General features: G+C 41.6%; 1 protein-coding gene and 1 long non-coding RNA gene across 4 annotated transcripts in view; one reads left to right on the top strand and one right to left on the bottom strand.

Moving 5' to 3' along the window:
- Positions 1–3,078: 3,078 nt before the first annotated feature.
- LOC118250397 (uncharacterized) lies at positions 3,079–9,150 on the bottom strand. Its single transcript, XR_004779448.2, has 3 exons — positions 8,944–9,150; positions 4,506–4,578; positions 3,079–3,235 (listed from the first exon to the last, which is right to left on the bottom strand). It is a non-coding gene; the product is annotated as an uncharacterized LOC118250397 (long non-coding RNA).
- A 1,709-nt stretch (positions 9,151–10,859) lies between these two features.
- The window catches only part of PPM1A (protein phosphatase, Mg2+/Mn2+ dependent 1A), a 28,854-nt gene continuing 11,772 nt past the window's right edge, over positions 10,860–27,941 (top strand). The window contains exons 1-2 of one of the 3 annotated variants that reach the window (XM_035551457.2): positions 10,860–11,195; positions 25,379–26,230. In XM_035551457.2, the coding sequence (XP_035407350.1) occupies positions 25,397–26,230 (834 nt within the window). In that variant the 5' untranslated portion in view covers positions 10,860–11,195; positions 25,379–25,396. Of the gene's footprint in view, positions 11,196–12,089; positions 12,331–21,912; positions 21,993–25,378; positions 26,231–27,941 lie in introns of those variants that run through there. The other 2 variants (XM_035551459.2, XM_050711364.1) reach the window with 2 other exon arrangements.

Genomic DNA, 27,941 nt, shown 5'->3' with positions numbered 1-27,941 from the left:
CCACACACACTCTCCCAAACAATGTGGGGTTTGTCTGAGGGGCATCAGCTACAGACACAAACCAGGTCCAGCCTGAAGGCCTCAGAACCAGAAAGTCAACAGGCTGTTCAACTTACTAGCAGAGGCATAGCAAAGATGATTACACAAGTCTTTGCAACCATCTATTTAAGCAAACCCTATGTTAAAATGGTGAAACTATAAATCATTCTTTTCTTCTCTCTTCGCCCTATACCTCATTGCTTCCTCCACTAGAAAAAAAAATATAGGTAGCAAACAAAATATCTGACAACAACAGATCATCATAGAAAAATACAAAATTGTAATATACACAGTGGCAGCCAGGACAAATATAGGAAGCATCTACAGACAGAAGTAGATGACCTCTAGTTGTTGTTCACTCACTTTTTGTGGCATCCTTTGGGAAGGTCTTTCTCAATATAAGAAGCTAGAGACATTTTCTACCCTCTCACCATTGTGACATTTGGTTTGAAGCTATAAAACTCTGCAGTGATCCCAGCTGCCTGCAGCTATACTTGGCCCTGTCCTTCTTCCAGATTTCACATCCATGACTTTTCAAGTAGATTATAAACAACTTGGCTTTTGTTTTCAAATTGCTTGGCGTGCTTTTACTGACACCTACATTAAAAGGCTAAAAAGACCGTTTGCTTCTAAACAGTTCCTGCACATCAGGTTTCCATCAATGCCCTAACTGGATATTTGAACGTGACTTCAGTATTCCAGATATGTTATGCAGGTTCATCACATAATAGTGAATTTTATTCAAAAGTTTAAGATGAGAACTGATTGCATCAGTTCTGCTCCTTTAGACCACACTAATCTGAATTTTCTTCCTGTTTATTGACATTAAAAGCACATTTATGCAGAGAAATAATAAAAAGAGAAATCCAGAAAAACTCCAAACTTTTCTCCAAGACGTGTGCCATTTATATGAAGGTAAGACTTGTTTAGTATGATGGGAAAGTAATGGAGCCCAGAGTCCTTAAGCTGTATTATCCATTTACTTTTCATAACATACTTTCTTTGGTTTACATTAAGGGTTGTGACTAAATTGTCTGTGTTTATGTAAATACCAAAAATACAGAACATGTTCAGGTTAAACTACATCTGATGTTAATGCTGTTTTGTTTGTGTGACATTACTGCTATGCAATTCATCCCAATTATTCAAAGAAAATATTAGAAGTCAAGATACAAATATACGAATGACTTTTCCTGAGAGAACTAGGTATAGGTAAAGGTTAGGATATACCTAAAGGTTAGAACACAACAAGTTATCTGAATATATCATATCCAGGTAAGTGAGGGAAAGTAAGCATTTCATGTTTTTCTTTTTTAAAAAACAGCTCTTTTTTTTTTCTTTTCTTGATATGGGACAAATCTTTTGTGTTGGTGAAGAGGAAGGCATTATCTTCAATATTTACATTCTGATTCGTAGATCCCTGTTCTGTTTCTATCATCCTAGGCTGGGTTCCAGCATCACCAAAGTCAATGGAAAGATATGGGCCCCATTTTCCACATTTAGAATTTTTCAAATATACACATAGATATATAAAGCAATATTTATTCAACTTAAATCTGTTCTAATCAATCTAGAAAGACTTCTTTCTGTCTGGGCTCTCTCATTGCACTAGTACTGAAAAGACTACTAACGCAGGGAACTAGTGAAAACTTTCTCTCTTGGAACATTTAATATTAAGTGAGGGACAGCAAGAGGAAATTAAGGTGGTGTCCAAAAGGCTGATTCTGCAGAGCTTAGTCTCCCTGAGCAGACTGCGATAGCAGAAACAAACTCCGTTTTGGGGGTGGCCAGGGAGCATGAAGTAGGAGCCTGCTCTGAATCCTGCACTCTTCCTCTATCTCCTTACACAGAGGTCACTTACAGAGTAGCTTCCTGCATTAAAGCTAGAACCTGTGAAAGTCTCCCAAATCCCATGAAAAGATATTTCAGGGAACCTGTCCTTTAGTAGCCAATGACAGATCAGATAACTGAAATTCCTTTCCTAATCAAAAGTATGAATTTTTCTTAATTCTTAGTAACACTTTTTTTTTTTTTTTACAGTCTCTTAATAGTGTAATTTGCCTGGTGATCTAGTTTCCCTTTATTTTCATTAATATATTCTTCTTTGGTTTCAGAAGAGCTCTAAATTAAAATTTACTTCTCTTTTTTTTTTTTTTTTTACTTTCATATTGTCAACAGTTTCAGTACAAATCTGGGAATGGGATTTGCTCTCTAACTCAGGCACCCTCTGCTGGTCTTCCCAAAGCAAAACACAAAATATTAGAATCTTCATCCACAACAATGGGTTTTCAGAGAAAAAAAAATCCAAATTTTTGTGTTTCTAAACCTTTTACTACCAGGATATAAATTACAAGGAAGACCAGCTTTAGGGCTGTAAACTCAGTGTGTGTGAAGTGTTCTAATGAATTCAAGAAAATAATTGCATAATCAAGCATGTGAACCTGTGGAATTTATCGGGCAAAAAGTCCAAAAGTGAACATGGCCTAAGAAGCTGTTCACAGTCTGACCTGGCTCGTAGCAGAAACCTGTGACTGGCATTTTAATGACAGCGTTGTGTAGGGAGCTCTAGAAGCATACACTACCATGGACTCTCTTTCTCTGTGTATCTTAGTTAGCAAAAATCATAGATAGTAGTCCTGCATAGATCATACATATTTTAAGGGGGTAAATAGCTAAGAGAATATAGTGGGTAAAATAGCTTCCATTCCAGCTACACAATAAAACAGAGAGCTGACATCATTATTCATCTGAGAAAATCCCTGGACATCAGAGAAGTAAATTAGAGCGCAGTGCTTTCTTAACCTACTGAAGGGTAGGACATGCTGGCGCTAGGAGAGGTTCACCTATTCCACTTTCTGAATTCAACTTTTACTTGACATTAAGCTTCAGTGCAAGGAACCTGGTGCTCTGTTGCAGATCTGTCAGTTTTCTGTATATGACAGCACACGTGTCAACCCAGAGAGGATCAGCAGAGTTGCAAAAGATGATAACATCTTATTTTGCATAGCTGAGTTTTTTAATGATGTTAACAAGCATTTTAGATGTCACAGCAATGAGCAAGATACTAACCTAAATAGAAGTCAAGTCAGCAGCCTCCTGATATCCTTCCTGGGTAAGTAATTCTTCATCATGCTGGAGAAAGTGCAGTGGATGGCCACCATGACGAAGACAGACTCAGAGAGCTGGCTTTGTTCAGCTGTAAGAAGAGAAAGATAAGGGCAGATTTTATTGCTGTCTTCAAGTGCCTGACAGGATATAGAGAAGACAGAGACAGGCTCTTCTCAGGAGTACCTCGTGATAAGCAAAGAGACAATAGACACAACTCAAAACACATGAAATTCTGATTGGAAACACTGAAACATGCCCAGAGAGGTGAAATTTCCAGCCTCAGAGATATTCTAAACTCAGATGAACAAAGAGTTCAGCAACCCCATCATGTAGGACCTGCTTTGAGCCAGAGGTTGGACTAGATGACCTCCAGAAGTCCCTTCCAGACAATATTATTCTATGATTTTATGATGACTACTGTATTGTTAATCCATTTTAAAGTGATGAAAATCATTTTGACACTACTAATGCTTCCCCAAGCAAGTAAGAAATTTAAATTCAATCCAGACTCACTGAAGTTAGTGGGAATCTTTATTAATAATCTATATTAACTAGAAAGGCACTGGATCAACTTCAACACTTTGAAGATTTGCATTCAGAAAAGATCCTAAATTTTATTTTTGAAGACAGCATCAGGGTATTGTTTTTGTTTTTTTTCTTTGGGTTACTCAGTAGCAGCTAGATGAGCTTGAAGCATTCCACAACCACTATCTTTGAGTGTTCACAGATTTTACCTAGAGAATGAGTAGCAGATTGAAGTGTTTGCTCAGTGCTCTGAAGGTATGTCACTGCTTTTCAGTTTGCACTTGCAGGAATATTCCTATTTGCTAACTGTTATTGGTAATGAGCCTCTCACCTAAGTTGGGTTCAGCTCAGGTCGACTGCTGCTTTCACGTTGAGACAGCGTCTATATTAATTGAAATTCATGTCATAGAAGGGCAAACTTGTGACCTCTGTAGAGTGAGCTAATGACTCTCATCTAGTATTCAGCTGACTGCCATGAATTAGCATCACCAATGCTTTCCCTTTTTACCTCATCATTTTTCTCATCTTTGCAAGGCAAGCTTTTTTCATCTTCTTTATCTCATCTCTTACAAGAGATTATATTATTTATTTTGAGCATAAGACAGAGTAAAACAACCCAAGGGAGGAATTAGAATGCAACATGATAAATGTCGGATACTAGCCAATTATTTTGATTATTCCTACAAAGGATTAATAATATATATGTTTATAAAAATATAGTGTAGGACTTTACACACACACAAATATAGTACAAACAGATATTTATCTAAACAAATTCATAGATGATCCACTACAATGAACGACAAGCAAGAAAACAAACATATTTCAAACACCTAAAAGAAATCACATTGCCAGATCTCTTAAGAAGCAGTTGGACGCCAAGACCATTGGACCAACGGAAATCTCCTGAGAAGAAAGGATACCATTCTGTTTAGTCATTCATGTCTTGAGTTACACTCTGATATGAAACTGCACCACATTATTTGCAGTAGACATTAAATGTTTTTACAAAAGAACATAAGCTAATGTGTCCTGCCTTATGAGATCTTCCTTCCCTGATAGGTTCCTTCTCCTGAAACTGAGCTTGAACTGTACAACATGGAGGTGCTTTTTTAATAATCACCCCTATTGCTTTGCTAATATTTTTTTCTGCTCCATCCCTGGAGAAACACACGACGGGGGTAGGGGTTGACTTAAAAATGCTAAAAATTGAAATTACTAGAAGTTGTTTGGCTTTCCTAAGAAAACCGTCACATCTAGCTTTGATCTCACATCCATTTTTATTACGTCCCTTATACGAGCGAACATGAAACAGTGTCTTACTTCGTACAATTGTACCACATCAGCATCTACGTAATCGAACTAAATTTAAACCTTAGTTATGCTGTCAGCTAAAAAGGGCATAAGTGGCAAAATCCAGCTTCAGAAGCATATTTTCCTTTCAATCTTGGATTCTGCAGAATCTTTGGTACTACGTAAACCTACTTTGCAAAATACTAAGCAACGTTCAGATGTCAATATCTCCAGACCTTGGCTATTTGATTCTGACATGTTGGTTTTAAATAATCTCCAGCTTAATGTGACTAACTGATGCACATAAAAACTGATCTCCTCAACTGTGTCTCAGCTAACAGGCTTGTTAAAGGAGACAACTGAATGAACAGATTTGTGTGAATAAATGTAGCAAAAAGCAAGCTGTGTTTGGTTGTACAAAGAAGGCAACTAGATATGGCTACTGAAAGAAGAAAAGGACGAGTAGCAGAAAAAATGGAGTTTATGGAATACGATTCTCCTCCACATCTGGAAGTTCCCATCTTCATTGATTTTCAGAGTCTATGCTTGAATGTTAATAATTAGAAAAGTCTAAGAGCATCGTAAGATTTCCAATGACTCAGTATGAAGTATTCTTCCACATCAACAGTCTGACATGCACTTTCAGCTGTGATTGCTAAGCTAATTTTTAGGTTGAACAACTGACAATTGTAGGAAGCCCACTAAAATTGGCTGGGACAACAGCCGTTTTTACAACATGCTAATGACGAAGGGTTTGATCCTGCAACACTGAGGTCAATGGAAGCTTTGTCACTGACTTCAGTGAAGATACAGGCCTTCATGCACGGACTACTAATGGAAAATGAAAACAGCAACTTACATACACCCTCACATTTTTAAAATAGAAAAACTATCCACTGAATGAAATAGTCTAAAGCCAAGTTGATAAAATATTCTGATTGTTCTGTACTTCATAGCTTGTCTTACAGGAAAAAAAAAAAGAAAAAAACATTAAGAAAATTAAACTTTCAGCAACTGAAGACAAAACTTTGTAGATATTCACCACTGGCAGATGAAGATTCACTAAAGTGCAGCCCCTTCAGATTGGAAAGAACTGGAGAAAGGTGTCTGTGTTGGAGTCGTGTCATGTGTGAATTAGGCCAAGCTTTCAGGACACTTAAAATCAACTTCAGGTTTTGACTACTGTTGCTTTAAGTTGTTTCACAGTTTCTGTGTTGAAGAGTAATGCAGATGATCCCAGTGAGACCATTTCCATCATACAATCACGAATCTGGTAGATAGCACAGGCAACAAAATGGATTGGCATACGCTGGTCTGCCATGCCAGCACCTCTTCTGACACCAAACACATCTTTTTTGTCACTGTTAGTTGAGCAGGCTCATGACACACTGCTTTTCTGTTGAGATTTTTCCGCTTCAACCACCAAGGCAGATAAGGTTGAAATGGGAGGGAAAAATAAAACCATATACAAATGTGTTTTTTTTTCCTAATTTTTCATTTTCTTAAAATATTTGTAGACTGTACTGACATTATTTTCTAATTTCCCTATTTCACATGAAAAGCAGGCTTTGCTTACCACCAGCTCTTCAGCGATATTTTGCTATAGGTAGACGGAGCCATGTGTAACAAAGGTGATTTGCTCTGAGAACCTTCCTGACTAACTGCATTTATCCTCCTGAGCTGCCTGATTTTTTGTCATCTTCTTTTGTGTAAGCTTTGGACTTTGGGAGAAACTGGGACATGTGATGCCTTTCCTGTATTTCACATACAAAAAAATCCATTTCTGAAATGACTTTCTTATTGACAACAGAGCACAGTGCTGCTTGTACTGAAAATGAAACTTGCTTCCCTAATTAAATGACTTGTTTCTTCACTTAAAACTGGCCTTTACATAACATAACAAAAATGCATTATTTAGGAAGTACAGAAAATGCGTTGCACATTGAGAACTTGTAAGAGCAAAGGACAAAGATTCAGAGTCACAGCTGTCAGTCTGGCATCTCCAGCAAGATTTTCTTCTGAGCGAAGGAAAATAGAGGGAGTGTTACTGAACTTCTGAATCTCATGTGTTTAGTCAGCTGCCACTGTAGTGTCCAATGCTAGTATTAAATCTGGAAATTGTTGTATAGAGCAATCAAATAAGACCAAAATCTCTATCTATGAAGACCAAATCTCTATCGCAGAGGTTTCCTGCACAAGGCCATAGCTCCCAAGCCTTTCATAGCCAAGCTCTGTTTGGGAAAGCCAACCACATCCCATAGCAGCACAATAATAACCCTAGCCAGCACAGTCCAACAAGACTTGGTGGCCCAGGCCTGCCTTACTGGCTGGGAGCCACTGGCTGATGGCTGAAATGGAATAGGAAAGATTCAAAATACGCTTTTTCATTTGAATTTGGAGTGTAAGTGTAAGGGTGATGCCTAATGAATACTGACAAATAAGAAATTTACAAATAGAATATGAAGAGTTGGAGAAAAAGGGGGACAAAAATAGTAACAATATTCTAGAATAAAACTTTATATTAATTTTTAATATTAAAGCGTTTTCCCTCTATTGACAGTTACTCTGCTTTGCTTTTGCTGATTTTCCTGAACTGCACGTTACTTTCATCAGTAAATGCCCACCAGAAAAATAAAACTCATCACTGAGAATTGTTTTTTTTTTCCTGTTAAGCTACAATCAGAAAACAACGTTGTGATGCCTTAATGATTTTGTAGATTGCAAAGTACTAGTATTTGTCTTTACAAAACGTCCTTGCTCTTTGAACGTTTTTAGAAACTATCAAGAGAGCATAAATCTTCAGGCAAAGTGTGGCAGTTTGTTTAGCCCTTCTCAAGACTCCAGCAGAAAGCAAATTATATCAGAACTGCTGCACTTTGAGAATGCAGGATTTTTGCATACCACGTTCTTCAGAAGTTCAAAGTCTTTCTGACATCTTTCAGATAAATTCAGTCTGGATACAGGATACACTCTAGGTGTGCGCTTTTGATGATTTAAACATCATGTGATTATTAATCATAGCTACAGCACTGGGATTTTATGGAGTTCCCAATGGCACAGCTGCCTGAACAGATACCTACAGATGTCATCACGCCAGGGTGTTGCAGCAATAGTTCTCAGAAGATGTAAAGCCTGCAGCATAGTCGTCTAGCTGGCTTTCGGATTCTAAAAATAGGTAGAGCCCAGTGGAGAAGAGATGGGGCAGGGCATGGGTACTTCACAAGCCAAGTATGAAGATCCGGCAAGTTCGAGATCACAGTATTACAGGCTAGGCATATTAGCATGAAGATTTGTATTAGATCACCTCCGAGCACCATGGCTAATTAATTCATTCGAGCCATCTAAAAGTTAAGCACTTAGTCTAGGTTGTCATCTCAGCTTCTTCTGTAGTCAGAGAAACTGCAGGAGAGGAAATGTCACCTCCAGCAGGCAGCTCGCTCAGCCGGCTGCAGACACCAGTGTAAGCACAGCAGCAGAGCTGTCTGAAGGTGCCTGCCTCCTGCCGCTGATTCAAGGCAGCCTGGACAACAGCTTGACTACACCTCTATTATTTAAATGAGTATTACTAAGTGATACAAAACCTATTCTAAATAAAATATAAATCTACAGTCTACCAGCTGTTTAGGCTGCAAAGTAACTTCAGATATATTATCTCCCATCTATGCCAAATATTTGTGGCAGACAGAAGGAGAAAGAGTGAAGATAATTAAGGGAAGCTGAAAAAATAAGGCTCTCTCCTTTTCCCAACCCGTTGGACAAACCACAATGTGAGACACCGAAAGAAGTGCAGCTTTTTCACTTGGGGGATCAAGAAATTGAAATCATGCAACACGACAATAAATATTTGCACTAGCTGTCCCCTCTCTAAAGAACGTAAAAACTTCTGATAACTCATGTTTTTGTAATACAAAAAGTTTAACCAGAACTCCAACTGTCATTAAAACTAAAAGAATTAAAAGGAACAGTGGCAATACCAACCTGCAGACTACGGCAGCCTCCTACATAATACGCCCATTACAATGGGAATGGATCCCAAAAGGCCGTTACATCAGCACATGGTCCCAGTAGCAACTGCAGTGCTCTACTCTGGTTTTTATGAAATGACGTCACAGAGAACAGCCTCCTTGATCAAAGTGTAGAATTTTCTCAGTTGGCAGTTTTAGGGAATACACTGGACAAAATCATCTTCCTGCCTGCAGTAATCAAGTGTGCATAGTTGGATAATATCTATTATTTAGAGAGATATTTTAAAATATTCTTGGTAAAAACATCCATCTAAATAGTTTTTAAAAGCTGTAACCTGAAGCAGAAAAATATTATCTAAAATATACATTGGAGCAGCATGTCATTTTAAATATGCTTTCCTAAGCTAATCAAAATTCCTTGTTCCCAACAATGAAACGTGATTCTTCTCAATAATCCAGGCATACCCGATGATGCAGTGCTGAAGGAGTTTCACAACGATTCTTGTTACTGTCTCCTTGACTGTGGATCCAATGTTTTCAGTGACTACAGGTCCCAGTCATCTGTACCCAGTCTTGAAGTCTTACTAAAGGGAAAATGAAGAGTTGTATGCTGGGAGATGTAGTCTTATCAGCTACAAATATGCATGGAAATACGTTACACACAACTCTGTTTCATCTTACTTAAATGTGATGGTTGAATTTCTTGTAACTATTGATTGCCATTGCTTGTATAACCGGCCAGGCAAAACTAGCAAACTAAGTAAAAGTTACACTTTAAGAAAACACTGTCATAATTTGACTCCATCCAATTTCCCAAGAAAAACATAAACAGAAGATGGCAGGAGCAAACTCTGCTGTCATTCCATTCCTGTGCCTTAAATCTAGGGCATCACTAAAAAGCTAGGCCAGGTTTTTGTTCACTTACTTTTTTTAATGCAAAAATGCAGGTACAGGTAACACCAAATAGAATCCAATAACATCTGCAACTGCATATAATTCAAAGTGTTAGGAGAGATTTATTAAAGTGTAAAACGAGGGTGAACATTATTAAATTTATGTTTAAGTGCAGAGCTTCAAGAAGCATGACTGTATATGTACATCAGCACGTATATTCTGGAAAAATTTTGTGTAACCTTTACCCTGACTATATTGTAGAAGTGTTGAGAAAAAAAAAAAAAAAGAAAAATGCAGTTTTTCAAATCTGAACTGCATCAAAAATTTATAACTAATTGCCTTTGAATACCAACAGAAAATTCCAAATAGCATTGATGAAGGTTATGGGAATTTCTCTGTGACCTTCCAAAAATCTCCCCTTGAGGAATAGGCTTCATATATTCTACTCCCACCTCCAATATATTTTTGGGATATTGCAGTTAAGCTTCCCTAAAGGTTTGTTTAACGACTCATGGTGCATTTTACTGCAACTTAAAGGCCTGAAATAGTTCAAACAACACTGAGCACTGCCGAGCGGCATTCATGCTCGTGCTAACATGATTAGGATGAATAGAGTAAGATCAGGTCCAAACGTACCATTCCCTCACAGTCAGCAATGGAAACTGGAGATTTTGTATCACGCTGAGACACAGTAAGTTTATCTGTTACAGAAAACCCTACAACCATGAGGTTTTGTTACAGTTGTTACAGCTTTTCCAGCCCTCTCTGGGTGAGGCTTTTCTGTTTTTGTAGGTCTTATCTGCCCAAGAGCCCTCAATTAACTGCCCTCGGTAGCTGGCACAGGCTGGTTGAAGCTACACTGATTGTTACCTACAATGGCCAGAGGAAGCTAACCGGCAATTTGAGGGCTTTCCAAACATTCAGTGTAGAAAAACCTTCACATATGGCTGTGCGCTCCGGTTACTGTCAAATATGGAAACCATCTAGTCAACCTTCCTGATTCTTCAGCTAAGCGCCCTCTTCAGCTAAGCGCCCACTTCAGCCATTCCTTCTCCACGGGCTCAAAAAACCAGCCCGCATCCCTAACCCTCCCCTTCCAAGTAGTCCTTCCCACATCCACTCCACCTCTTAAAATCCTCAGCCCGGGGTTTAACCGCGGCTCGCTGGAATTAGCCGCACACGGCGTTCCCCGCAGAGCCAGCCAGGATCCCAGCAGCCCCCCCCCGCCGCATCCAGCTCCCCTCTCCTCCGCATGGCTCGCTAGGACGGCGGCAGGGCCGGCAGCTGCTCCCGGGCGCCGGGAGCCCACGGCTGACTCCTCGCCGGAGGCAGAAGATGGGACAGGGCCGGGGAGAGGCGCCCGCGGAGGAGGTAGGGCCGGGGGAGCGGGCGGGCCGGCCCCGCAGCGTGCTGAGGGGAGCTGAACACCGCGGGGTTATGAAACGCGCCGGCCGCTTGCTAATGGGGATCCAGGGCTCTTTTTGCCGGCTTGTAGCGGGGGGGAGGCGCAGGGGATCGGTTTAGCCGGGTGGGGGCAACGGGTAAGGGGGCTTCCCTCAGAGCGGGCGGCCTCCCCTTCCCTCAGGGTGGGCGGCCCGGCCTCCCCTCAGGGCCGCTCCCCTCAGGGGGGGCAGCCTCCCCTCCCCTCCCCTCCCCTCAGGAGGGGCAGCCTCCCCTCCCTCCCTCAGGGCAGCCTTCCCTCCCTCAGGGCAGCCTTCCCTCCCTCAGGGCAGCCTTCCCTCCCTCAGGGCAGCCTTCCCTCCCCCAGGGCAGCCTCCCCTCCCCTCCCCTCCCCTCCCCTCCCCTCCCCTCAGGAGGGCTTTCATCTCCTCAGGGCTGCCCCCTCAGCCCGTCTCCTCCTCAAGGAACCCCTCTAGGAGCCGGTGCCCGCTCCCTGAGGGAGCCCAGCGGCCGCCATCACCGCCCCCCAACGCAGCGCCTCCCGCCCGCTCCTCCCCACTCCCCTCAGGGCTCTGATGACGTCTTCCCCCCGAGCTCGCACATGCGCGCTGGGCCCGGCGCGGGGTGATGTAATACCTCCCCCCCCCCCCCCGAACATCCGGGCGCCCCGCGTGCGCGCTCCCGCCTCCCCCCCCTTTTCCCCTGAAGCGTGCGCGCGCGCGCGGCGGCAGCGGCGGCGTCCGTTGCGGGGAGGTGGGGGGGGGGGGTGAACGGGCGCAGCGGCGGCGCATGCGCAGAGGGGAGGGGGGAGGCGGCGCGCGTGCGCGAGAGCGGCGGGGGGCGGGTGGGCGCGGGCACGGGGCCGGGGCCGGGGGGGAGCCGAGCGGGAGGGGCCGGGGGCAGCGGGGCCGCCATGAGCGCTGCGCTCCCCCTGCGCACCGAGCCGCCCTCGGCAGCCGCCGCCTGCGAATGAAGTGAGGCGAGGCCGGGCCCCTTCCTCCTCCTCCTCCTTCTCCGTCTCCTCCTCCTCCTCCTCCTCGCCCGGCCTCCCCGCCGCGCACCTCGGGGAGCCGCCGGTGCCGTCTCCGCCGCGGCCCGGAGCGGGGTAAGTGGTGACGGGGGGGGGTGGTGAGAGACAGGGGCTGTGAGGGGGCTCCGGGGCTGTGAGGGGACCCCCGAGGGTATGGGGACCCCCCCAGGGCTGTGAGGGGTCCCCAGGGCTGTGGGGGTCCCCGGGGGGGGGACATGAGGAGGAGGAGGAGGAAGGCGAGCTGAGGTAGCAGCAGCAGCTCCCCTCCGTCCCCTCCCTGCTCCAGAGTTCATTTACCGAAGGTTATAAACAGCTTCCTCGCCCATCGCCGCCCGAGCCGTGGGGCACGCCGCTGGGAGCGCGAGGAAAAAACACCCACACCACACCAGCAGCACCAGCACCGCGCATCTATTTATAAAGCACCCACCCCGTGCGGGTCGGAGCACCCAGCACGCCCCGAGCGCTGGCATTGCCCCGCAGCTCGGCCTCGCCGACGCCTTTCGGGGCGGTTAAAGTTGGAGCGAGGCTTTGGGAACGGCGTGAGCAAAGGTTGCTGGTGAGCTGTAATCTGTCACGGCCACGGCGGTAAAAGCGGAGGTAACAGGACGGTGTCCTCGATGGAAAAGTTGCCCGGCGATGTACGAGATAATTGGGCTCGCGTGCTACGTGTCGTAGTTCCCATCTAACCCTTTTATTACGTTAGCTTGGGTTGTGGTAGCCACACAGCTCTAGGGCTGGCTGCGGGTCAGTCGTTTCAGGATAGATTTCACAGACATCCGTTCGATATATATTTGTTTTCATTTCATACAATTAAAACGTTTCAGGGATGCGCCGTGCGTGCGGCAAAACTCTGTTGTTGCAAAACTAACCAGTGCTTGTGAGGAACTACTTTGTCGTTGAGCTGTACCTTTTGTCAAGGGAGAAAACATTGGTGGTTCAGATGACCTGCGTGGTAACCTTAGGGCTGTGCATGGCATACGAAGGAAGTTTTGATTTTTAATTCTTTCAGGCAGAAGGCAGACTTAAAAGAGATCCTGAGAGCTGTAGGTTTAAGGCTCTCTTCCTCAGTGGTAGGTGACACGTTTTCCATGGATTGCAATGGATAACGTCAAAATAAGTAGAGTCACTCCATGAAGTCCTGGTTCTAACTCTGTAACGCTTTGGTGAGCCTGTACACGCACTGCTTCGCTGCTTAGGTGGCTGGCAAAGGATTAGTGAGGCACTAGTGAAATTAAAGACAACCGCTGTTACTCAGGACCCTATGCGAATTGCCAAATTAACAGGAATTGAGCAAGTTCTACCCACATTTCTTCTCTGACAGCTTTGCTTTTAATACTATTCGTGGGTTTTCTATGAATAAGATCAGAGACAGAGGGAAGGGGTGGGGAAAACATGGGTCAGGGAAGTTTTACATTTTCCCTGTCTGAGCAAAGGAAAGGTTTTGAAGAACAATTTTGGTAGGTACAGCAGCATTTCTCACAGGGATAGGGAGAGCTGCTCCTAAAGCTTTCCCCTCCAGGCCCGTATTTCTGGGCCTACATCTCGTGTAGGGGACTGCTGTAAAAGTAAAAGCCTTGCTGATGCCTTGTGCCAGTTATTAATGTTTTCCTCAGCCATATTCATCTGATAAAACCTCCTGATAAATGTAGCTCGTACTGGAAAGAGCTGGTCTCTACTCTCACTCTTTTCTGGTAGAGCCACGTTTTTCTAGCGTGTTAGTCAAGGCCTAGCTCTGGTTAAAAGGTTTAGTCCTTCGGTTGGTGGTTGTCTGGTAAATATTCCCCTTGAGGTACAGCAGAAAACTATACCTGTTTTCCGAGTGCTTCGCTGCGTCTAGGTGAGCTCGAGATACTTTGTTGGAGCTGAGGAGCAGGGCTGGAAATGCCAAGGGACTGGTGAAGCTTGCAGGTCCAAACAAGCAGAACTCACTTGGTGCAATTTGAATTAAAGCAGAACACAAAAAAGTCTTTTCTATAAAATCGAGCTGGTTGCTTCTTATCTGGAGAGCAGCTTATACGGTGCAGTTGAGTCATTCTTGCTGAGAGAGCATTTTAAGAACTATCGTTAAAAAGCTCAGATATTTAACTTTGGCACAGTATAATTTGCAAACTTATGTAACTGGTATGTTTTTGAATGCAGCTGTCAATAAGATCTTATTGCACTTTTCCGTTTTTAGTGGAACTGGGAATATAAAGCAGCTGCTGTCACGGGATGACCTACATATAAGTCATTTATCAACGGTATATTTCTTACTAAAATATTGACATTAATATTGGCTTCATTTTCACCTGTTGAAGCCTATGCTAATGTCAAAATATTTTTACGTAATTGCAAGTTATTTACAGATAAGCAAGTTTTAGAATGGGAAGTGCTGTAAAATAACTATTCAGTTTGTCTCTGCAGACCTCAACTCATTTTAAAGACTTTAATGATGTTTGAAGTCAAGACAGTAGTGGCTTTAGCAGAGCTACACCTGAGCCATGCAACATTTCTTCATACTGTGGCACGTGGTTGTAATTGTTCTCCTCTCTTCTCTTAAACCATAGGTCGCTTTTACTTTTTTTTTTAAACATTGGTGTATCTGTATCATCTGTAGCTCTTTTTAAATGATGTAACCTATAGTCACGTTTATTCTTTTTGAAAATTCAGCTGTTTCTGGATAGTACTTTGCTGTTGAAATCTTAACTGATACCTTTAGCTTTAGTCTAATGATCCAAATTTCAGTTAAAACTATCAGGATAAGAAATAAACTTCTCTAAAACTTAAATAGAGTTAACTGTGATGCTCTTCGTTGAAAGCAAGACAAATTGCAAACTAAAGTTTACATCAAAAACAGGTAATGCCTGAATAAAAGCAGTGTTCTTAAGATCCAGGGAACATATATAAAATATAGTTTAAGAGCCAGTGTATAAAACAGTTGTTTCAGAAGGCTTCATCTATTTGAACCATGATGTAGCATGGATCAGAGTGGTGATAGCATTATCTCTGTTTTTTTTTTTTTTTTACATTGCTCTTTTTCCTATCTGTCTGCGAAGGAACAATTTTAGATTTATTATGTTTCTAGAGTAAATCATTTAAATCTTAAGGCTTGCAAGAACATCTAGTCCAAGGAAATTGTAATCAGGGCAGAAGAAAAAAAAGCGAGATGCCATACTGAGGGAACAGACTGATTCTTGTTCCTGGATCGAGGTAGGATCCAGCTGAGTGCTGTAGGTGTTAAGGCAATGCTATAAGGGCTGCTTTTCTGAATTTCTACCTACCAAACTGTGCTCCGTGTTAAACCACCTACTAAGTTAAAGATGTCTGTCAAGTTTCTTCTTTTTGCATTTCTCTTTGTGTGTTTAAACTGAACAGGCCTTTGTTTTACTGGGTGCTCATTTAATTTTTTTTGTTGTTGTTTTCACATACCAGTAAAATTAACTAATGGATATTTCAGCTTGCTGCTGGAGTCTCCAGAACAGCGTGTTTATAAATATATCAAACAGTTGCTCAGATTTTTTAACAGCTCGTCTAAAAAGGTGTTCGTATGTGACCAAACCAACAGAATAAACACTTCCTTCATCTATAAATAATACCAACAAAGTACGCTTCCACTGTTTAGAGTGTAAACTTTGGAGCAGTATACTAGCAGAAGAGCATCTCAGAGGGATGCAAAGGAAAAACAAAGCTGAGTAATCAGATTGCAGTGTTGAAATTTAGAGAAATGCTACAAGTTTACACCTAGAGAAGTACATTAATCTCTTTGTTGCTAACACCTTAGTTCTCAGTTCAGGTAAGAATATTTGAATTGATTAAAATACCTTAAATCTTCCAAGAAAATAGTTTGTAAAGCCAAGAAACTTAAGTGTAATGTGCCTTGTGCTCTGGTAGCTACAGTTTAAATAAAGCAAAGCACTTAAATGTCCTTATGCGCATAGGCGATGTGCAGCTGAATTATGTGGGACTACGCAGATGCATGATGTAACCCTCATACTTACATGCCTTGCTGGATTGTGACCCAGAGGATGAAATGTGCTTTCATGTTTGGGTCTCAACTGTGACTTGAAGGATTTTCTGTAGCTATGCGTGCAATTCATTTTAACTGCTGTCTGTACTTTGGGTCTGGAGTTTGAATGCCAATCCGTATCCTTCTTGGCCGCGTATCGTGGCTATTTGTGCACAACCCTCTGCTGGTTTTAGATTAAGGAAATACCCTAAAATGCAGTAGCCATGAGAACCGTGTAATCTGTGCCTAAGCTGTTTGTGTTTGGAGATGATTATAAGGAATTCACCAGTTGTCTAAGTTACATAAACCCAGTCTTTAGGAAGGGGTGCAGAATGCAGAGAAATGTGGGCAGGTAAGCAGTTAAGTATTAGGCTGAAGGAACATTTCATGAAGAAAGAATCAGTTTCTATCAATAAATAATTTTCTGGTTCCCCTAATCAAATATATTAAGTATTTGGACAGAAGACCCTTCGTACAGATCTTGTATTCCTTCTGTCTGTAGGGAACCGTTCTGGGGCTGCAAAGTGAGACCCCTTAAGCTCAGGAACTGCTGGTTTTCACACTGCTTAAACTTTGAAAAACAGGTGAATTCCACAACATCCTAGTTTGGTGACCAGGATATTTAGAGTTGCAACAAGCTCAGGTTTGGACTCAGAAGAGCATCACCTCACTGTCTTGTCCATCAAAGGCAACTCCATAGCTCTGGCTGCGCTGGTGGTACCAGAGGTGAGCCTGGTAGTTGGTTGGACCCTCAAAGCCTTCTGCAAGGACTACAGCAGGTTTATTTTTTCCTCTTGGATTCTTTTTGTCTATTTTTAAATTGTCTTGATGGGGGAAAAAAAATCTACTTTTACTCCAGCAGTCATTCTCTATCCTTTTTTTTTTTTTTTTAACAAGATAGGAATGCTGGGGATGTGAGGGCAACATGACTTTGTAAATAAAAGCTCTTGGCGTGTACAAATGAACAAACTCCAGCTTTTCCTAAGCTTCGAGGATTTGACTTCCAGGTCTTAATGTGCTTCTGGCATAGTTTTGATGTAATTTCCTTGCAAGCAAAGCCAGGTTACAGCTGTGCGCTTCAGAACATTTCCTATTTTATTCCCATTTGATTCTCATGTGTAGTCAGCAGGTTTGAAGTCTCGAGTGCTGCTTTTCCTATATCCTCACCAGAATCGTGGTAACGTTGCTGTGATGAGAACCGCAAATATTTTCTCGTAAAATGAAGAGTCTGGAAAATTGCTTATGTATCTTATATTAAATAATTTCATAATAATGCTTGGCTAAGCAGGAGATTTTGTGACCCTCATGGAAATATCTTCTAATCATTGGGCGTGTACTGGCTGCGTACAGCTTGAGACATAAAGACTGAAAATTCGGAAGGAGATGGGGTGATGATTCCACATGTTTGATTTTCTTTGGGTTGTATAGAACAGTAATAGCACAACAGCCTTTGTGCTGAGGGTATCAGTTAAACACCGCAAGAGCATTGATTGCAGAAAGGTGGTATGGTGCTGTAAGGACTTGTCCACAGCTACATCTGTATTACCACAGGTGACAATTCTCGATTACATTAACTGTTTTAAAAAAAAAAAAGTGGCAGTTTCCTGAGTAGGAAACTGTTTCATCACAGGTGTGTGTGTGTAGTTTTGTAGTGTTTCTTTTTTTTTTCTCCTATATATCAGGAATGGTTCAATTAATGCATTTGATGTTCGGTTGTTTTTTTTAATTGCTGTTATTCAAGCCTCACTTTGTTTTTGTAGTCTCAGCGACTAATCCCATCAGGACCTCTTTCCATGCAGCATATTTTTCCTCGTTTATTTTAACACTTTAGCTAAAACGCTGTGGGGTGCTGGGAGGGGGAATCTGCAGTCGCTTGACTTTACTGCGGTGGCCTTTGAAGAACCTGAGCAGTCCTGGTCCTAATAAGCCATTCTGGGCTCGAGGTCTGTTACCAAGAATTTCATTTTCCTCTTTAAGGTAGCGGTGGCAAGGGCTGGACGCAAATTCTGCCTGATTCTTCTGAGTGGGGTTAGCTGAAGTTGATAAAAAGCAAATGCCGTTTTGTTTTGTTTTTCTTTCTGACTCAGAAATAGCAGTGAAATAGTGCAGTTCTTCCACTAAAGAAAACATTCCTCGATGAATCTTCAGAATATCTTTCTGTAAATGGCAAATAGTGTTTGGTTGGTAATACTAGCAGGGAACAAAGATGCTGAGACTTCAAGCTGTGAATGAGAGGTCAGAAGAATGAAGTTTAAAGAACAGTTTTATTTAGCTGTTGCTTGAAGCATTTGATCAGGTCTGTTCAGTTCTTGGACTTTTTGAGGCTTATTTGTACTCCAGAATTGGATATTAGGGCCACTGTGTCTAGGAATGGGGTAATATTACAGTGCTAGTGGCAATACTCTGTTGGTATTGCAAATAGGGGAAAAATTGCAGTTCAACTTCTATGACAGCATAATTCCAATTTTCTGCATGCTGTCTTTTTCTCCCCCTTTCCCTGTACAAGTCTTTTTATTCTGGTGAAACTGTATTGTTGTACCTGGTTCTGTTGGAGTAACTGCACATCACTATATGCTCTTTCTGATAAATGTGCGTGATTTGATGGGAACCCTTATTTTTACTTGCTTGCCTTGATCTTTGAGAAATTTTGAATCTTACTGCGTCTCGTTTATTGAAACATAAAATGAAGCAAGGCCTTTCTTTCTCCCAACTTCTGTCTGCAAAGACTGTAGCTTCCTCGGATCTCAGAGTTCCTTTCTACAGTGCTTTCCTCAATGGGGCTTTGAATTTTGGCTGGAGTCTGCAGGAGTTTGTGTACTCTTAACAAAGCGTTTGTTTAATCTTGGTGTCTAAAATGGGTGTCTTTTGTTTATCTTCCAACACATTTTAAATAAGAAATCTTTGGAAAATGTTATATAACCAGAAAGGGGCTGCAGCTAAACACCAGCGCGGGTATGTTTTTTGATTATTAATTTTTTCAAGCAAGGACCTTGGGGTTTTCATTCTGTTCCTACTGCTCACACAGCAGCGTATGACTATGCGCAGCTAGCTCATTGATTTTCAGAGATTTTTTTCCTAGTGATTGGGCTGCTTGTACTTTGATACTGCTGCGTAGTGCTTTTTTCTTACACTCTCCCACCTCTACTTTGAAGTACAAATATTCAGAAATAATCAAGAAATTTCTCAGGGCCAAGAAATATTACCTTTTTTTTTTTTTTTTTCTGAGGGTACCGGTCTTGTTAGGATCTTGATGAGCGACTGGTACTTGTGGATGCAAGTTGTATCTCCTCTCAAAATCAATTTAGTGATTCTTCTATTCCCAACAGTGGTCCTAGTGATTCTGGGAAGAAGTTATTTTCTTCAGTAACTGACCACAGAGCAAAAGAACTCCATAAAGAAATATTGAAGCTATATCACCCTCTTTCTAAATCTCTGCAGGAACAATTTGTTAGATGAGTTATCTTTTTCCATGTTCAGGACTTTCTTTTTTGGAAAATCAGATTACGAACATCTTTCGAGAAAGTTTGGACCTCAGCCAGCGTACATGCATGCTCAGAATAACAGCTCCTCGTTTAACCTTGGAACAGGTTTGGTTGTCTGGAGAAAAGGTAGATAACAGCAGAAAAAGGTGAAACGTGTTGCTGGAGGCAGGGTGCTAGCTTGGGAATGGTTGCCTTCTGTGTTCCAGAAAACTTTTGGAGGCTTTACCAATCCTCTGCGAAGTCCTGTCATCAGCCCAATGCAAACAACAAATACATCGATGTAGGAAAACAAGTGGGATAAAATATTTTGCTGTTTAATATGAGGAGGCATTCAGAAAGGCTGTCAGCCCCTAGCAAGAACAGGGGATTTTAACCCAAAGCGGAGCTATCTTTAAATAGATAAAAGCTCAGTGAAATGGTTTATTAAAATAGCCCAATTTCTGCATTTTATTTCTTGTCCTACTTCTTTTTTGGGGCCAATTCACGTGTCTCTTTATTGGCCATCTATTCCTACATTTGAAAGTACACATTCAGAAACGTCAGCTCTAATTTTCAGTACTTTATTGATGTTGAGCCACGAATGCCAGGACTCAGTCATATAGCCTCCGATAGTTTTGAAATAGTTTCATTGGCAAGAAGCTTTTTCATGACTTCATTCAGCCCATGACTGTGGTGTAATTATGTCTCCTTGTCCGCGTGTTCTGTTTTATTTTAGTCATTCTTCTGATCCCTGGGACGATCTCTGACATGTTATTTGTTAATGTTAATTGATTTGGGGCTTCCAGTATGGACGCAGATTTTCATTCAGCAGGAGCTAACTTGAGAAATGTTTCCGTGCCTGCACAATTATATCCTGACTGGTTACTGCATCCAAGGCACGAGGGGGAAAGTGCCATGGATCAGGTTGGAGCTGAAGGCTTTGGATGCCCCTTTTCTGTTCACCAAATTATACATACTGCTGCTGACTTCTTCTGTGTCCTGTAGTTCAAGTAAAGCTTGTAATCTTGCTTTATGCGTGCTCATTACAGCATACAGGGCATAATGTCACTCGGAGAATTGTTCCAGGAAACTGTAGTATGGGGACACTTCTCAGCTTAGGTTGGACAAATAGCTACGGCTGCAGTGCGCCTCATATAAGCAGCTTATCCTAGCGGAATGAGTACAATTCGAGCATTGTTTTAAAAGGATTATTAAATTATATATTGTTAAAGTACGAGCTTCAGATGGGGGGTGGTGGCTTTTCTTGGACAAAATGCTCGGTTCATAGTCTGAGATCTTGGAAAAATACATAAGGTTTTTGCAGGGGTATATGGATTTACGTTGATTATCCTTTGTGAACAATTTAAGACGTGTTCATATGAGCCTTCAAGCAAATGAAAAAGCATACGTAGAAATTTATTTTCTTGTGTACCAGGAGTTAATACAGTTGCACTGGCTGGATAGTATAATTTGAGGGACAAATAAAGGGGCAAAGGGATTTCATGCATTCCACTGGTGTATCTGCGGTTGTCCGTGGTTGTCCATGGTCTGGTATACTAATTACCCTCCTTTTCTTTGCCACTCAGTTCTCCAATTGCATCTATTTTCAAGGGTTTTAGCTACTGACTCTTTGGCATGCTCCATTCATTATTTCAGTTTTGTTTCTAATGCTGCAGTCCTTTGAATTTTGGCACCCTTGTGTTTTATCCCAGATCTTGTTACTTGTGTTGATTTTTCTAGGCCTGTACAGTACTCTCGCTTTTCTGTCTGCAAACTGCGACTTGAGTTTTTCATGCACTTGCTGTAGAGGTTCTCCTTCAGCTTGACCTCTACGGAGTCAGCGTTTCTGAAGTCATGCTTCAGATGCACTCGTAGATGCGTAGATGCATCCCTGGGTATGCATATTTATGCAGAATGTTCAGTCTCACTTCTTTTAATTAAAAAAATATTTAATAAAATAAAAAAAAATAATTAGAGAGGCTTCTAATTTTTTATTCTTGGGAGCCAAAACCCAGGAACTTTGACTGCAGAAAGCTCTTTCTTTCAGGAGTAACTAATGGAAGGCATAGGCACTGAGATGGTGAACCAAGAGTCAGCCTCGGTTAAAACTGTAGTTTGTTTGACTGGTCGCTGTGACAGTTGCAGTGCCTGATGGTCTTCTGGTTACCCTTCTGAAGAAAATCTTGCACCTCCGATGTTCCTACAGGGCACTGCTGTTGTCGTACTGTACAGATTCGTCCTCCTCTAAGGAAAAAACAACGGGAGGTTTACATTCACCAATAGATGCACCGGTAAGCTTCCAGATTCAAGGGCATTTTCTCTGACTTCGGCTTTAGTAGGGATAGGAATGCTGTCTGCCTCTGTTGGTTGTTCATACATTGCTCGAGCATCTTGACAGTGGAGGCATCCAGGTTGGGTATCCCAGTGCCAAAGATGACCAGATGGCTGCAGGTGACTAAAGAACTGTAGAAGAGGGGTGAGCCAAGCCGTGCTTGGAGTCTGGGTGCATGCAGACTCTTCTGGGCCTGACTTCTCTGTCTTTAGTGGTGTTACTTAACGAAGTCCTGCTGTAACTTGGTTGCTTGCACTGCTGTAGGTCAGCCTGATTTGCATATGTGGTTATATATGCTTAACTAAAGGTGTCATCCTGGCTTAAGCAGCATAGCGCTCACAGCTCCTCGTGAAAGAACGGATGAAGTGCTGGTGAGTTAGGTAGGCAGTGATGTGTGAAAGATGCCTCTAGATAGGGACTCGAGAGCAGGTTTAAGATTTTTTTTTTTTAGTAGGGAGGCCTCATAGCTTTCTTATGTCAGTCTGTGTGTTTTTTCTGCTCCTTTAAAACTTAAAGAAAAAAAAGGTAACTTTAAGACTGCATAAGGGGGAAGTAGCAGGTAGCCTGTGTTTCCTAAGAATTCACAAACTGGTCATTACTAAAACCCACTTTTCTGAACATGAACCGAAATTGTGGAAGAGTCGAAGGCTTGGCACATTCGTCCTACTTGCGAGTAAACTATGCTTTCCCTTTGGATACAGAAAGGATTTTGAGAACCTGGCCTTGCACGCCTCCAGGTGTAGAGTGGTGTTATGGTGGAAGTACGACTAGCTAGAGCATTGCGAGGAAGGTGACTGCGGTCTGTTGCTGCAGTTTCCAGAAGGTGAATACTTCATGCCATGGGCTCTGAATAATTTCCTAAGTAAAAGGTATGTGTGACCACATTGTGGTTATCCTGCTCTCTGGTTGTATTCACATCTCTGGTGGGTAGCTCACACCCTCGAAGAATCATGTGTCAACATCTCACCTCCGAGGCTTAATTTAGAAGAATAGCAACAGCTTTCGTTTTGCCTCCTGGGAAGGGATAAGGCAGCTTGATTTTAAATGGAGAGCAGATTCATTGAGTTTTTTTAATCGTGGCTTAGGTGATGAACTACTGAGGGGGATGAACAGCTTCCAGAGCACAACTCTGAGTATTGGGTACCTAGTAATGTGAGAGACTTGAAGGAAAACTGCTTTTCCTGCCTCAAATTTGTGGTTGGTTTAACTATGTCTTCTTCTTAGTGCTTTTAGTTGGTTGTTTTTTAAACACAGTAGTAAAAAAAAATACTTTGCAAAATGTGGCATTTGCCAGGGCTCTTTCTGCTTTTTGAGCTCTAAATTCAGGTGAGACAATTGAATTCTGTTTTGTGATCTCTTCAACAATAAGAAAGTGCTATACATTAGTTTAAACTCTCCTGCTGACGAGGGGTGAATAAGAAGTCTGTTCCGTGAAATAATTCCCCGTTTGATCTATGGCAGCATTCTGTAATTATTTTGATCACTCTGACTTCATTAGAGCTGTATGTCAAGATAAAAACATCTAAGTCGTATTTTTTCCTAGCAACTGCAGTAACGTGAACCTCATGCATGTGCTTAGGATACGAGAGCGGCGTGCACCATACTTTGCTGCCTAGTTTGAGTTTGCATGGGCATGGTTATTTCGTGCCCCCTTGAGAAGAGCCAGAACCGAAGAGCAGGGGCTGGCGTGAGAGGAAGCAGAGGTGTACTGCTGCTGACATCTCTCTCCATGCAGCTGAAATATGCGTGGCTTTTGTTTTTGTTAGCAAAGCATGTGAGCAAAAGCGTATAACCAGCGCGTGTGCCTCGCATTTGGATCCCTGTCATGGTGAGATCAAATATAAACACTTCTTGCCTGTTTATTTTAACACGTACAGATGTTTCAGAAAGGGTGACAATGGATTGGAGGAGACATGCTGGAAGGCTTTGTTGCATACACGGTTTCATTTCTAGCTGGGGATGTGCTGGAGTAACATGCAAGCAAAAAGTGATGTTATCACTTAGCGAGCTGATGTAACATATTCCACATAGATGGTAAAACCTCCTAAAATCCCTGGTAAACTAACTTCTTTCCTAGTACACCAGCTTAGCTAGGGCCTCGGGTAAAATCTTATTTTGAGATTCATCTCGGTTGTTTTTTGTCTGCCGTCTTCCAATAGAAAAGCTTGTGTTATTCCCTTACGTAGTATTGTATAACAGTGATTTGCACATTCTTTTGTGCCTGCTGAATTTGCAAGTATGTAAAATGTGCGACCTATTTTGTGTGATTCTTTTTTTTTTTTTAATAATGAATGCTCAAATAAACTGATGTGGATTAGAAGGGTGGGTTGGATGGGTAGGGTGTGAGAGCCATGAGGATAAACCAGTCAGTTTGCAAATGTAATTCTTCATTTCTTAAGCATGAATATTTGCTGCATCACATCCCAGTGATTTGAGGTGGAGAAGGATTGGGTGTGCAATATATTGGGCTGGCTTGAAAAAAAAAAAAAAGCAGCATGAATTTACAACGTGTGATTTTTATTTCTGAACAGGTTTCTTTAAACTTGTCAGGGGTAGTTGTCTTTCACTGAAGCATGAATACATTAAGGTTTTAAGTAAATCTGCAGCACAGACATCTGAGAAGCTTGCTGTGTAATTTAACTGAAAATCTAAGGATGAGCTTTCACAAGATGGCTGAGCCATGCTAATGGCTTGCTGCTGCCTAAAGGGACAGCTGCTCTGTTCCTTCTGTGTCTTGCTCCTAGTTATCCAGTCTTGTCACTTTTTTATGCAGGCTCTGGCATTCATCTCGACTCTCCAGATCGCTTTACCTGCTTAAAAAACAAACAAACAAATCTCCCCCCTCTACCCCCAAAGGAAAACCTAATCATTTTCCTTTTGTTAACCCACCACCATCACAAAAGCAGAAGGTGAGCAGTACTTCATGGCCGGGCAGTAGGGGTCTAGGGAATGTCACTGGCCCGGAAACATTGAACTCTTTCCTTGGCCCAGTAATTGCAGGGAACATTACTATTCAGATGTGTGCCAATCTCATTTTATATCAAACTCATTTTTTATATACAGATACTAGAGACTTTTGTCAAAACAATGCATGATGGTGGAATAAAGTTCTTCAAGTATAACAGCTGAAAATACTTTAAAAAAAAATAAAAAGTACAGTTCAGCTTGTAGCAATGTCGTTGTTTAAATGAGATGAAAGCGATGCAAATTTGACTGTAGAGAAAATTAGGCTTTGTGTTTTTGCCATCTTAGCATTACTTGCACTTTCTATTATTTAATAGTTTCCATTAGTTTATTTACTACTTATGTTCAATAATACCTTAATCCTTTTTTCTTTCTTTTCAGAACTGAAGGCAAGTCATCATGGGAGCATTTTTAGACAAGCCAAAGATGGAGAAGCATAATGCCCAAGGGCAAGGGAATGGGCTTCGTTACGGTCTGAGTAGTATGCAAGGCTGGCGAGTTGAAATGGAGGATGCACATACAGCTGTGATTGGTTTGCCAAATGGACTTGATGGATGGTCATTTTTTGCTGTATATGATGGGCACGCTGGATCCCAGGTTGCCAAGTACTGCTGTGAGCATTTATTAGATCACATCACAAGCAACCAGGATTTTAAAGGGCCAGATGGGCCCCCGTCTGTGGAAAGTGTAAAGAGCGGCATCAGAACAGGTTTTCTGCAAATTGATGAACACATGAGAGTCATCTCCGAGAAGAAACATGGTGCAGACAGAAGTGGGTCAACAGCTGTGGGTGTCATGATTTCTCCCCAACACACATACTTCATCAACTGTGGAGACTCGAGAGGTTTACTTTGTAGAAACAGGAAGGTTCACTTCTTCACGCAGGATCACAAACCGAGTAATCCACTGGAGAAAGAGCGTATACAGAATGCAGGTGGCTCTGTAATGATTCAGCGTGTGAATGGTTCCCTCGCTGTTTCAAGGGCGCTTGGAGACTTTGATTACAAATGTGTCCATGGGAAAGGTCCTACAGAACAGCTAGTCTCACCCGAGCCTGAAGTTTATGAAATTGAGAGATCAGAAGAAGATGATCAATTCATCATCCTGGCTTGCGATGGTATCTGGGATGTTATGGGAAATGAAGAGCTGTGTGACTTTGTAAGATCCAGACTTGAAGTCACTGATGACCTTGAGAAAGTTTGCAATGAGATAGTTGACACCTGCTTGTACAAGGTAGCAAGACTTGAGAGGAAAAGTTTGTGTTTTCACTATTAGATGTTTATGAATGAGTTAAGAATAATAAGTTTTGATTTCAGTTGATAAGTATGTTCTATGTTAACATGACCTTGAAAGTAATTACTATGATCCCTATAAAAATGGTGATAGAGGGGAAACAAGCATGCGACAGTAACAGTAGGGGCATCTTTGATGAAGAGTTGAAAATCATGTACAGATATGTTGTGATACCTGGGAAATGAGAAGCTAATGGGAGCGTATGGGCAAGCCAAGGACAATAACTGTCCTTTTCTATTTCACAACATACCTTACAAAACCTTAACTCTTTCATCAGACTAGAAGATATTCTTTCTCTTCCTGCTTTTCCCTTCCTCTCATGGGCATATGGTAACTTTACTGCCGTAATTACATCAAGGTAAATGCAGAATGATTGAACCCTGACTTCTTATTTTACAATTTAAAGTTTTCTCTCAATTATATGAAGTTCTGACTTCCAAAGTCAGCTTTTGTTCTGGTTTAATTACTGTACTTCTCATTCAGTGTTGTGTCATACAGCTGTGAAGCTAACGCAGGAAAAGATAGGACTGTTTTGTTTAACAAATCTATGCAATTTTGTGTACAATGACTTCCGCCTTGTGTTAACAAGCTGTAGGATGGTGCAGTTAAGAGATTTGAAATACTTAGTTTCATGGCTTATTACTTAATTTTCCAAAGGCACGCTGTAAGTCATAATGTAATATGCCCAACATTTTTGATACTAAAGAAGCAAGAGAGCATCTCGGCTCTTGCCACGTGGCTACAAAGGTCATTGTTTCCCATTTGGAAAAAAGGAATCACTTTCCAACACTTTGGAAGATTAATAATGCATATAGTTTTGTTTACAGTTTTTCTGGTAGCCTTGAAAACAAGGGAATGAACACTGGCTTGTGGGTGCTGTAGACTTTGCAGTAGCCAGTTGTCAGCACCTCTTCATACACCCATATATACTTTTTAAAACATTTCTGCTTGTTCTTGATCTTATTTGCATTTAATTTGCATTAACTGCTAAGCGTATAGATGCGTGTTTGTAGACAAGAACTCAGGGATACTGAAAGCAAACTAAACGGTTACTTTCCTAAGCAGGTGTCTGTATTCTAATATATTTGAGTATTAGAGTTGCGTTTAATTTTTAAACATTTCCATTTCAAAGAATGCTTTTGTAAAGGCCAGAGCCCCTTCCAGCTGGTCTTTTAACAGATACTCTAACCTCTAATTTGTCTTTTTAGAAAAGGGAAAAAAAAAATCAATAGCAGTGTTTTTAGGTGGAAGCACTGTCTGAATTCAACAACTTCTTATGTACTGTTTTTAAGCAGTACAGGTTTTGCTTACTGATTTAATATTTCAACTGTTTTCTCAGAATGATCAGTGTTTCCTTAAAACAAGAGGGAACACAGCCTTGTAATTGCACATCACTTACTAGTAATGTCATTTTTAAAAAGACAACAGGCTGTCTAATTGGCTCCAGATAGTCTTCAGACCCAGAAGTGGAAAAGAATATAATGACTTAAAAGGTAGTTTTTACTGAACAAACTACAAAAAGTAGATTTCTGGAATTCTGGGAGGGAAAAAAAAATAAGGATAATGGTGATGATAATCTGTGGGAGCAAAAATTGCATTCTAGTACCACGATTGGTGAATTCTTGTGTGTAAAATGCTTTGATGTGGATTT

The sequence above is a fragment of the Cygnus atratus genome, chromosome 5 (genome assembly GCF_013377495.2).
Source record: "Cygnus atratus isolate AKBS03 ecotype Queensland, Australia chromosome 5, CAtr_DNAZoo_HiC_assembly, whole genome shotgun sequence".
In the NCBI taxonomy this organism is placed as follows: domain Eukaryota; kingdom Metazoa; phylum Chordata; class Aves; order Anseriformes; family Anatidae; genus Cygnus; species Cygnus atratus.
Note: the sequence above shows the minus strand (reverse complement) of the source record. Positions and strands in the feature narration are given on the sequence as shown.